This window comes from Haemaphysalis longicornis, unplaced genomic scaffold, assembly GCF_048455015.1.
Source record: "Haemaphysalis longicornis isolate Haplotype H1 unplaced genomic scaffold, Haemaphysalis longicornis Haplotype H1 scaffold_14, whole genome shotgun sequence".
In the NCBI taxonomy this organism is placed as follows: Eukaryota; Metazoa; Arthropoda; class Arachnida; order Ixodida; family Ixodidae; genus Haemaphysalis; species Haemaphysalis longicornis.
The window spans coordinates 36062025-36074489 of NW_027526245.1; the positions used below are offsets into that span (position 1 = coordinate 36062025).

Here is a 12465-nt window from a genome sequence, read left to right on the forward strand (position 1 = left end):
CATCAGACAGTGTTTTTTAAGCTGAAAATGGATGGGCACTTGATATTTACATTGAAAAAAAAAACACGCGTTTTTCTGAAAACCGCATTTTGACCCCAAAATACCAAAGGGCTTGCGACCGAGCCTAGACCTCGTGGCGGCCTTCTAAATGCAATTATTGCGAAAGGTTATAATATACGGCGTGCTAGCATTGGAACGCAGGAAAAATGAATTGACTTGAGCAAATTTGCACTGTGTTTATCGTTATAGTAGAGAGACGGGAGTCTCAAAGTCTGCGATATGGGCGTGGGAGAGAAAACAGGCATGAAAACAGGGAGTGAAAACAGGACGGCAGAAAATATCGCCTTTGAACGGCATTTGCAGCGAAAAGTGCAGATACGCGGCCTTTTTTTTTTTTCTTTTTCAAAAGTGAAGTTCCTGTTTTGTTCTTATTTTTTACGGCGAAGCGGTCTATGACTGCTTTCAGAAAAGTTTTTCTTCCTCGGACAGAGGAGCGTCGACATATAATTTTGAACCTCGCGGCAAAGCCATCTTATGGTGAGAGCTCGGCAGCCTTCAAACAAGTGTAGGTGGCTAGAAAAAAAAAATCACACTGAAAATGGCCGCTAGGACGACTGTATCATTACTTTGAGATTCATTTACATGCCATAATTTGCTCACAGGGAAGTTTGAGCGTTACGGAATTCCCGCCAGGTGTGAGAACTTGGCCGTCTACGAGAGGAGCGTGGTTACAAAAAAAAAAGGCTTTAACTTGCGTTATATACCGATTCCAAAACAGTATACATGAAAATTTGCCGCTAGGAATACTACAGCATTACGCCGAATTTTACACCGAAGCTGTTAGTCTCTCACTGGTCGAATGATTTCATGTCGTTGTGAGCAAACAAAATTGGCCGCGTATCTGCTCCTTTCGTTGCAAATGTCGACAAAAGACGATATTCTTTGTCGACATTTGCCAAGTAAATGCCTTCCTTTGCTTCTCCGCTCACATCTCATGCAGTTCCTCTTCCGTCGCGCTCCTCCCAAGGTAAACGCACTAAAGGTTTGCTCAAGTGAATTTAAATTTACCGGGTTGGACTGCAACAGGCAGGGTTCCTCGATGCCTGCGCTGTAGTACGGCGGAGACGCGCGTGAATTAAGGCGCCCTACTTCAACGCTTATAAAACCACGTTGCCCTACTCCACGTGCGTTCCATGTGGAATGTGGAGCCTACAAAGTGGAACCTTTCGTTGCCGTTTAGGTTTGTTTCTTAGAATGGCGCTAGAAGCTAAAGTGGTGCGGGCGACAGCAGTCGACGGAGTGAATTTTTTTAATTCAGTAGATGCAGTATTTTATTTGAACCAAGCATCCATGAATTTTTTTATAAACGAACACTGCAAACACCACTTATGTATTGATTTTCTGCCTCATATTTCTGTAATATTATGTGTTTGTTCAACAATGTTGAAAAGTATGGACATAGCCAGCGGACGTACACGTTAGGTTTGGCTGTGGGGGTAGAAACCAATTGTGCAGCTTATGTTACTCTTCGGCCGGGTGGCTGAATTGCGTTAGAGACAGGCAGACAGACAAAAAGACATACAGATAGGCCAAAATTTTCGCCTTCAAGTAGCCCAAGAAAGACAATCGTCGTTAAAAAAGCTGCCACGTATTCTTTTATAGAAACTATTCCAAAACAGTATATACAAAAATTAGCTGCTAAGACTACTGCAACATTACGCCGTTTCCAGTGCAACTGTGAGCCTGTCGTGCGTCGGATAATTTTGTGTCGCTGGAAGAAAAAAACAAAACAAAAACAGGCGGTACCCAGCAGTTCTTGCCCAAGACGCCGAACGTATGCATCAGGTTATTGAGGCAGACCACATAGAGCTCCGTATTCGCGTAAGAAATACCACAAAACAAGCATTGCAACCACTTGATGGGAGATAAGGCGCCTGTAAACAATTAAAATCCCCAATGTGTTTCTGGTAAAGATTTGGTTTTGTGTTTTGACGTCCATCGAGGGTGGCGACATGTGTCAGTATAGGCAGGACCCAGAATTTGCCGCCAGAGAAACTGAGCGCAAGCGAGAAGCCCGCCGAGACGACATAGGAACATTTCATACCCCCGTCATCAGTATGTGCAGTGGCTTACAACAGCATCGCTGGACATCCGTTTTCGCATGGAGTGATGGCGGCCATTTTTATATACTTGTCATCATTACATAATTTACTTTGAAGTAATTATTGTGGAATTCCTGTCTGTTGTTATACACGGCCATCTATGGAGGGCGAGTATGGTTACCAAAAACGGCTGTACCACAGCGTTGTTGTCCTGGTCAAGGAACCTCGTTCTGACAAAAAAAAAAAAGCGACTGCAGTATTTTTTATTTTGATTCCCAACTGCAAGCAATGTTAGCAAAAGCACTAGGTTAGAACATTCTTCTGTATGTTTTAGTTTTGTAGGCGAGATATTTATACCCGATGTCCTTGAAAAATGTTGAAAATACCTGAGCGACATTACCAATTACAAGTTGGTTACTATCGTACTTACGGAGCTAGGGCATTAAAAGGAAGCAACAAACTAACGAGTGGTCCCATTCGATGATTTTTAATATTTGTCTTCAATAATGAACGGAAATTTTGCCTTTTGCTTACTACACTTCTAAAGTAACCCCTGGTGCCTCAAAAAATAGTGGTTAGTCCCACAACTTATCATGCCCAGCCAGAAAGTTGCAAAACAAAAAATGCAGCCGCCAGATAGAGCTATTCAATACCAACACTAGCAAATTGTTTCAGCGCAGAGTACGCACGCCAGAAAGAAGGAACTTTCTGGTTGTCACCTGGCTAGAGGATAACACTCAAAAAGACTAGAAGAAAAAACAAAAAATTGGGCCCATCTCCCCGCGAGGGGGACTCGAGTAAATGCGTCGCATAGGGTGGGTGTATTGCGTTAACGTTTAGTGTTTGGGGAGTTGGTGGTAGTGAATGCGTTGTATCAGCAGCATCTTGACGTAGTTTGAATGAGTCAAGGATATAAGGCGCGTTCGTAGCCTTCCATTCTGTGTCGGCTTTGTGGCGCAGTGGGTAGAGCACCATGTACATTGCGTTCCGCCCGCAGGGTCGAGGGATCGAAACCAGGCGCCGGATAGTATTTTTTTTATATAGTGTAGGGGGAGGGGTGCGGACTACGACTACGGACGTCAACGCGGGTGACATCGTGAGTTACTGAAATGCTCTGCATTTAAAAAAAATATCTATGGCAAAAGCCAAGGAAGAAGATGACCCCTATGGCAAACATCACTGGAGCGCGGCTGGATAATAACGGGTTAGCAGAGAATGAAGAAGATCGCACAAGCAAGAGCAAGACCCAAATGTTGCTGGAAGCGATGACCCATTCAGCTGGCCTTCACAGACACAAGCGCGTTTCGTTATCTAGTAGATCCTAATGTAATAGTACTCTGTGCACGACATGAGGTGGCTCCGCTTCTCGTAAAAACCAAAACAGTAAAATATTCATTCGTTTCGGGCAGTGAAGAGGAGCTCTGTTTTATCCGTGAAGCTCATTTTTAAGGAAAAGGCATGCTAATGACATCCGACGAAGAAGGACGACCTCCGAAAAGAACGTTATCGCTGGGTAGTGCCTCAAGCGGCCCCAGTCTGAAAAGGGACGCAGAGAACCTATACGCGGTATTCGTTGAAACGTTTAGCGGTCAATTTCTTCGCTTGGCAACACTGAAAACGGCCGCAGACATGGCCGATGCGCCACGGACACGGCGTGGCTTGGGCCACTGCGGCCGCACACCGAAGAAAAAGAAAACACCGGCGTGCGTCATCTGCTCCGTTCCAATCCGATTCTAAACGGTGGCGTCAACAGCGATGTTATTAATCCCACTCACATTGAACTCGAGGCAATACTTTGCGTTCGGTGTGGCTGCAAACACATGACTGAACGCAAACACGACTGAAACACAGTCACGTGTTTCGCAGTCGTGCTTAGCATGGACAAGTGCCGCTGTCCCGCGGAGCCTGACGTAACGAGTGACGGCGCACTCGCACGGTTGCATGGAGGAGAAGAGGGGTGCCTGATCTGCGGGCGGCGCGCACAACGTCGCCTAGCAACAGACACTTGGCCACAGATATGGCGGCGCACACTTGGTTGCCTGCATGCATTACGCGCCATTGAGTACCGTCTATACGCTCTTTCACCCAAAGGACGTCATTTTCATATGGGCGCTTCGGGAGGCAGAAAAATGAGGAGATTTTAAAAGTAACGAAAACAGAGAAACTTTATAGTAAAAGAGCAAATACCTGGTAGTCCGCCTTTTCAAAGTGCTAAATATCACATGAACAACAATTTCCTAGAATTAAAGATTATTGCGTCTAAATTGATGCTTTTGCTTCAGTTCCCGGGTTTTTCTGCCCGTCTGTTCAGTGGCTTTCTTGATGTCCGTGTGTCTAAACAAGCTATTTTAGATACAGTTGAACGCAATGGTCTTGAAATCGTCCGAAAGGAGCGGAGTTAAGCATCGGATAAATTCTTACCGCCCGTGATAAAATGTGGAGACGAATTCAAATGTAACGATATAGCGCCAGCCTGCGGCAGTATCACTCGCAAGCGTGCCTTCCGACTCTGTATTCGGTGAATGCAGTAAAGATTAATTAAGGATGCCGCAGATTCTGTTTAGGAACGCCTAATTCATGTATCCTCTGGCATTTCCGTAGTGTGTTTGTTCTTAACAAAGTCGTAACAGATTATGTCGAAATCTAACTCATCTCGGAACACGACTCGCGGCACGGGATTTATAAACAAAATGAAACGTTCAATTAGTTGCTTAAACAATCAGTAAATGGGAAGGGCATGCTTCTTTTTTCTTGGAACGCCACAATGGAACTTTATATAACATAAGTTAAAGCATTTTTTTTAATAAAGTTCCATTGTGGCCCGAAAGCTAACGGATCTTGAAGATAGAGGCAGACGTTCAAACTTGATTGTTTTTGGTATCCCAGAAAAGCCGGAAAAAACTGAATCTGATCTTAAAAAGAAAGTCATTTCTGAAACGTTTCATAGCAAGCTCGGCGTTAAATGCACTTCTGTTGCCCGGATTCATAGGCTTGGTAGATCAGGCTCGAACAGACCAATTATTTTGTATCTTCAAGATTTCACCGAAAAGCAAGCTGTGCTGAAAAAGGCGAGCAAACTAAAGGGTACTAACATCTTCATTCAGAACGACTACTCAAAGCCGACGTTGGCAAAACGGAAAAAACTGTGGGAAAGTGCGAAAGCCGACAAAGAACAAGGCAAGAAGGCATTTTTGGTGCACGATAAGTTGCGTGTAGATGACGATCTGTTTATTTGGAATGACGTAACAAACGAACGTCAGTTAATTGAAAGCCGTCGGAGTACCACGCCATCGCCTGAGTCTATCGACAGTGCACCTGATAACGAAAGTACGAATAGTAAGTGTTGACCGGCTGCGCAGGAGCAAGTTAGGCTGATTAATATGAATGCTCGAAGCATCGTAAATAAAACCGATCAACTTGAAGCTGTACTCCTAGCATACAACCCTCATGTAGTTGTTATAACTGAAACGTGGCTCCATAGTGAAATTTGTGACCAAGACTTAGTACCTCCAGCTTACGAAATGTACCGCAGAGATAGGGCCTCCAGAGGTGGTGGAGTTGCAGTACTTGTAAAAACAGGGATTAATGTCACCCGTTTACCTGACGCTGACAATACGGAAAGCGTGTGCTTGAGGCTTTCACTCTTCAATAAGTCTTTTATATTGTATGCAGTGTACAGGCCGCCGAATTCGTTGCCGGATTATTTGTTTAATTTGAAAACCCATATGGAAACATATATTAATCAAAAGCTAATTGTTACCGGTGACTTCAATCTGCCTAATATTGATTGGAGCCAAATGCAGTCGACATCTGATTCGCTTAATGCAAATATTCTGTTCGATATAATGATGTCCCACAATCTCGCCCAAATCGTTCAACAACCGACACGTGTTGGTAATGCTTCGTCCTCGTTACTAGATCTTGTGTTCATGCACCGCTTTATTCTTGATTCCTGTGTTTGTGTTGAACCCGGTTTATCTGATCATGACATGGTCACAGTTTCTTTTCCTTTGCATTGTAGTCGTTCTAATAGCCCACCGAAATCTAAACAGGTCAAAAATTTTTCCCGTGCTAACGATACGGACATCCAAGATTATCTTGAATTTCAATTCGTGAATTTTGATGGCGACGATGCTGCTGTTCTCTGGGATAAGTTTAAGAAATTATGCTTCCACTGCATTGAACGGTTTGTACCAAACAAAACAAAGAAACCCCCAAAGTTCACACCATGGATAACTAGGCCGATAATACAAATGAAGCGTAAAGCCAAGCGCTATCAGAAAAAAGGTGCTTCTGCTCACGTTCTCAAGGAAATTCGTAGCTCCCTCTCCGAAGCTATTAAAAGTGCCAAGAATTTCTATTTTAATGTCAAGTTGCCAAACTTCATCAAAGAAGACCCTCAAAAATTCTGGAATTTTATTAGGGACCGTAAAAGCTCTGTAAACCGAATCATGTTTAACGGCAATATAATTGAGGATCCCCTAGCGATTGCGAAAAAATTCAACGACTATTTTCATAGTGTTTTTTCAGCTTCTACTCTGCCTGTCTCAATTAGCATTGATGCTTCTGATTCGGATCCTAACCTTATTTCATTTGATGGTGTCCTAAATTTAATACTGAGATTAAAAGTTAAATCATCCCCTGGACCAGACAACATACCTATTGCTTTTCTCCGGCGATATGCCGAAATATTGGCCAAGTACCTTGTTGTGATCTTCCGAGCCTCAATAAGTTCAGCAACTTTACCCTTTGATTGGAAATTGGCACGAGTTCTGCCCTTTGTGAAAAAAGGGGACCCACAGTGCATACCAAACTACCGACCAATTTCTATGACTTCCGCATGTTGCAAAATGCTGGAACACATAATTGCCACTCGTATCAACAGCTTCTTAGATGATAACCACATTTTATCTTCCTTTCAACATGGTTTTAGAAAACGGTTTTCCACAGTCACTCAGTTGGTTTCTGTTGTTCATCACATTGCTTCTGTTTTAGACAAAGCTGGTCAGGTCGATGTACTGTTTTTAGATTTCAGTAAAGCCTTCGACCGTGTTCCCCATAATAAACTTATCGAGAAATTACAGACTATAGGGCTTCCAAACTACCTAGTGTCGTGGGTGTCTGCTTACCTGAACGGCCGGAAACAGTATGTCGACGTCTGTGGACAGACATCACCTCATCTCCCAGTAGATTCCGGCGTACCGCAAGGTAGTGTTCTAGGACCGCTGCTTTTTTTAATTTATTGCAATGATATTGTTAGTGTTATTACTGATCCGGTTAAGATAAGACTGTTTGCAGACGACTGTATCATTTTCACTGATGTACACTCGCCAGATGACCAAATCGCTCTTAACACTGCCCTTAGCAATATTCTTTTGTGGTGTGACAAATGGGGCATGGTGCTCAATTTCGACAAATCTGTTTTCCTTCGAATTTCTAACAAGAAAAATCCGCTTCAGTTTTCCTATTCCTCCTATAGCCAGCCCTTAAAGGAAGTTAGTCAATATAAATACCTAGGTTTAACGATAACGAATAAATTGTCTTGGAATGCACACATTGCCGATGTTTCATCGTCGGCTTTCCGTAAACTGTGTCTTCTAAGGCACAAACTCAGAGACGCCCCCTCGCAAGTGAAACTATTAGCATATAACACTTTAATACGTCCAAAGCTAGAATACGCTTGTATTGTGTGGGATCCGCATACTAAGTCTAACATATATTCCCTCGAAAAGATTCAAAGGCGAGCAGTCCGTTTTATTTTTTCGAAGTATGGTCGCGGTACATCAGTTACTAAACTAATGCAAGATAATGAATTCCAAACACTACAATCGCGGCGCCAACTTCTACGTCTAAAATTTTTGTACTCACTAATTAACAACAAACTTGGTCTAGACCCATCACATTACGTTACCCCACTTTCGACCAGGCAAACACGACATTCGCATGTCCTATCTTTAACTCCGTATTTTGCGCGGACAGATTTATTTAAGTTTTCCTTTTTTCCGAGAACTGTCACAGAATGGAATAACTTGCCCTCTGATTACCTCCAAAGCCTAGATCTTCATGAACCAAATGTTTAATTCTGTGAATGATTATTGCTTATTATTGCCTCTCAGATTATTGCTTGCTTTTTTTTGTTGTTGTGATGTTTTTCTTCTACTCGCTATCCTCTTACGCAGATGTATTTTAGTCAAGCTGTGTCACTCATGTACTGATCTTGTAGTTGTGTTTGTGCCCCTCCTGCTTGGGCCTTTTTGGCCTGCAGTATTCCACAAATAAATAAATAAAGTTTCTTCTCCGGTGAATATTTACACTCAGAATGTGTATTCCGTAGATCTCAAACGTTATAATGAAAGTGCTACTTACTTTGCTTCTTGCTCCTCCTGGGAGTATCCACTGAATTGTTCCAGGATGTCGGTACATTTGAAGCCTCTATCAAGTCCGCTGGCGAGGGATGAGATGAAACGGGGAAGCCAATGAAGTATTCTGTATCTGACTGCCGAGTTGATGCATTTATAGCTAATGCTGTAAAACTCAAAGCGGACGTAGAACGCTGCTTAAATTAAACGAAAATTTATCAATGACGGCAGAAGGCAGAAACGTCCGGAACATCTTTTTTGAATGCATCATCTAGAAAGAAACGAATGGCTGAAAAAACACTAAACCACTAAACCGAATTTGAGGTTGCTGTTATAGCATAAAGATGGAAATCTCAGAACAGTACCCTACGTTTGCTCAGCCGCAAACAATTTTTCTTTGATTTGAAATGATTTGGGCGTGCAGTGCTGATTCCCTTGTACTGCTTGCGTATTTCTACTTTCCGTGAACTGCCCAAATGGCCAGAAAGGATATTGTTGTGTTTATGTTAATAGTAATTGTTCCCAATGAAACTTTTCATATGCAGTTTTTATAATACAGACAGACAGACAGACAGACAGACAGACAGACAGACAGACAGACAGACAGGCAGACAGACAGACAGACAGACAGACAGACAGACAGACAGACAGACAGACAGACAGACAGACAGACAGACAGACAGACAGACAGACAGACAGCTTATGATTGCCGTTTGCCGCTTACCCGGCGTCATATAAGCTTTCCACTGTGGGAGGGGAGATTTCAAAAATAAAAGAGGCCCTAGTGATCCATGGGGTTAGCAAGGATAAAGAAGGAAATGGGCCTTTGACGAACACAGAGAAATAACTTCGGTTTTCTGGCGGAGAGCGAATTCACGCCTTTTGAACTAGGCCAGTGTTATTAATATACTAAGCTTAATGGAACCTGGTTTGGCGGCATTGGTTTGGAAGTGCAGAGTTCTATAACAAATTAAAGGTTAGTGGGCTCTCTAACTAAACGTTTTACCATGAGCAAATCGAAAAAAATGTTACCGCTGACAACACGCGAATCTTAAGAATAAAGTAGAATTGCAAGAAAACTTCCCCGCTATCCAGATTGTCAGATGCCATATATTCGTGCACTACATATTTTTTTGTGCAGCACGATGTCCATTGTATAAAGTTCATTGGCGCAACGGGGGGCGGGGATGAGAAGGAGTTAAAACAGAACTGTGAGTTCGATGGCGGGTTTATGTAAATGGTCTTTATCGTGGGATTTCGTTAGCCCTGCGTGAATTGAATCTCGCAAGCAATGAACTCCGAAATGGTCACATCAACACCATAACGTGCTGATAAGAATCTTCACGTTGCGGACATTCTCATTTCGCAATTTTTAAATTGCTTAGTGATACCCCCGACAGCATTATGTTTGCAAGCTAAATGCATTATTTCATTGATAAATGTGAATATTCTTGTTTATGGTACATTTCTGCCAATGAAAGAGGAGTTGGTGACGTGCGCAAGACATATTTCTCCAATAATGATGAAAGTGGAAAACTTGGGCGTACCTCAGTCTTGAAAATCGGTCTTCGGGGGCATTCCAAAAGTAACGAATGTGCTGGTGCAGGAAATACCGGAAATGGGTCTCCTGTAAAAGTCATTTGACGCACACTCAAGTGAACACTTTTTTTAGACCCTCGATAGCAACAGAAGTATGCGAACGACTGTGTTAAGAAAGGCGATAAAATTGCAGTCATAATCTGTCCCAAGATAAAAATTCATACTGCTGTGATATCCCGCACTAAGAAAGCTTAATATCATGCGACTAAAATATTTTGCCCTGTGAATACCCAAGGGTTTGCTCTTGGTAACAACCAATAAAGTGTTTATAATATACGTCGTAGTTTTGCCGAATATAATAGAATATTGACAAGGCATTGTTGTGAATTGCGACACATCCGAGTATCAGTGCGAAGTAGGATGCGACAAAAAAGAACAGCAAGGAAATTCTGTGAATTACGACACACCCGAGTGTCAGCGCGAAGATGCGGGTACAAAGAACAGTAGAGGATACAAACGCAGCCATTCACGTAAATAATAGTAATAGCAATATTATATAACAAAATATCAACAACCATTTTTGCTGATTGGTTTGGATTACAGGGCACATAATAATATAGCGAAATTTGTCGGTTGGGAACAGTACATGCTTCTCTCCTGCATGTATTGTGCCTGGCATATACAAATACATCCAACCCAGGCCTGTAAATGAGCATAGATGTAATTACGACTTCATGGATGCCCCAATCACAAATGAGCCATGTTGAAGACGATACAAATACCACACAGAAAAAGAAAACAATCGCACCCAGAACGTCAAACGTTATGCTCGAGTCCAGAACTTCGTGCACAGATGAAAACAAATTTATTGACAACGGATTGAGGAATTTCTTTTCGCGAGACTTGATTATCCGCCGTTGGCCCTTACGTTTGGTGGGTAAATACATGTTGCTAAACAAACTGAACCACCGACCAAAAATAAACCAGCAGCGTCCGATAAAAATACTAAAAAACTGAAAAAAAGGCGCGGATGTATGGTATTTCTTTGGCGGCGAAAAAAACCGAAACACCGAGAATCGCGAGCTCGAAGCCTCACACTGAAATATACAAAAAAAAATCCTAGCACTATTGTGTGGCCACCCCCATATAACGCTCACACTCACAAGAAAACGCTTTCACAGAGAGTGCCTGTGACCGCAACCTTACAAGCTTTCTGCAATGCAGGGTCGTTCTTAAAACTCTTCCAGAAGGTAACGCGCACATATATCACGCTGCACTACATGCTCCCTCATCATTGAACAGTAAAGAGCAGCCACCTTGGTATTTGGTATTTTACTTTCCAGGCTAAAAAGTCAGTCTGTTCATGGGGGCTACTCGGTTAAGCGGCATTCATGAAGACATCATGTTACGAAAATTTTCTGAGTTGCCGACCACTTCCTAAAATCATGTGTAAAATGCGCTGTTGAGGAAGTGTTTTGAGGTGTTTAGCGCTCCTGCAGCGGAAATGCACGCTCTGAACCAAAAATTACGCGGATAGCGGAAAGAATGCACTGCCAGGAACACATCGTCCGCAAGAATACGAAATTGCGTTAGCATGCTTTCCGCGTGGCAGGGTACTCAACACACGTACAGTCTTTGTCAAAATTTTCTAGGCCTTGCCGAAAGCGCGCAGGCCGCAAAATATTCAATGTACAAGCTTGCGTCCTGAGCGAGGCTAAAACGATATATGCCGGAAAGCCAGAGAACACACCTTTCTTTCTGACTGTCATAAAATATTTTGAACACATTTAAAGGTAAGGCTTATGCTTTGAATTCTTCGTGGTTGAGAAGGCGTAGGATTGGCCTAGAAAATTTTAACAAAAGGTGTAAACCAAGAAGAATCATCTCAATACGGCGGCCCATTGTAGCTACTGTTTTTAAGTAATTTTACATGGCATTGTTAATTGCCATGACTTCTAACACTGGAAAACTGAAAATGCAACCGTTAGATCAAAGCATCCGTCAATTTATTTTTTTCAACGTTAATGGCCGTTGCGCTTTAGAAAAAGAGTCCCTACTCATTATTTTAAGTGTCATTTGATTTGGTAGCTCTTATTTCGTATGGACACACTCGACGAATAATCCGCACGGTGCTTTGCGCAGAATTAAGGCGAAACTTGCTATGTCTCACTGATGGCGCATGTCGCGCCAAAAACGCCTGCATGAAAGCCAAATTTATCTATCGATGATGACGATCGGGGTTGAAAAAAAAGGAACTCCTCCCGCCGTCGGAACCATACCTGGGTCTCCCGTGTCATGAAGCTGACGTATATTCGATAGCGCCATTCCGACAGGTACCAAGCCATGTAATTTCTTTCTATTTTATTTTTAGGGTAAACCTGTTGATTTCTACGCGTCATTTTTATTTCCTATGGGAAATAACAAGCGCGAATCTATTTAAAATTAAAAGCGTCCAGCCTGGTACT

The 12465-nt window shown here is 42.6% G+C and overlaps 1 protein-coding gene across 1 annotated transcript in view; it reads right to left on the minus strand.

Annotated features, from left to right (window-relative positions):
- Nucleotides 1–12465, minus strand: part of LOC144165256 (polyamine-transporting ATPase 13A3-like) — a 168988-nt gene that overhangs the window by 96712 nt on the left and 59811 nt on the right. The window contains exons 5-6 of the mRNA XM_077695384.1: nt 10009–10088; nt 8469–8546 (exon numbers count right to left, since the gene is read on the minus strand). Coding sequence (XP_077551510.1) covers nt 8469–8546; nt 10009–10088 — 158 coding nt within the window. The remainder of the gene's footprint in view (nt 1–8468; nt 8547–10008; nt 10089–12465) is intronic.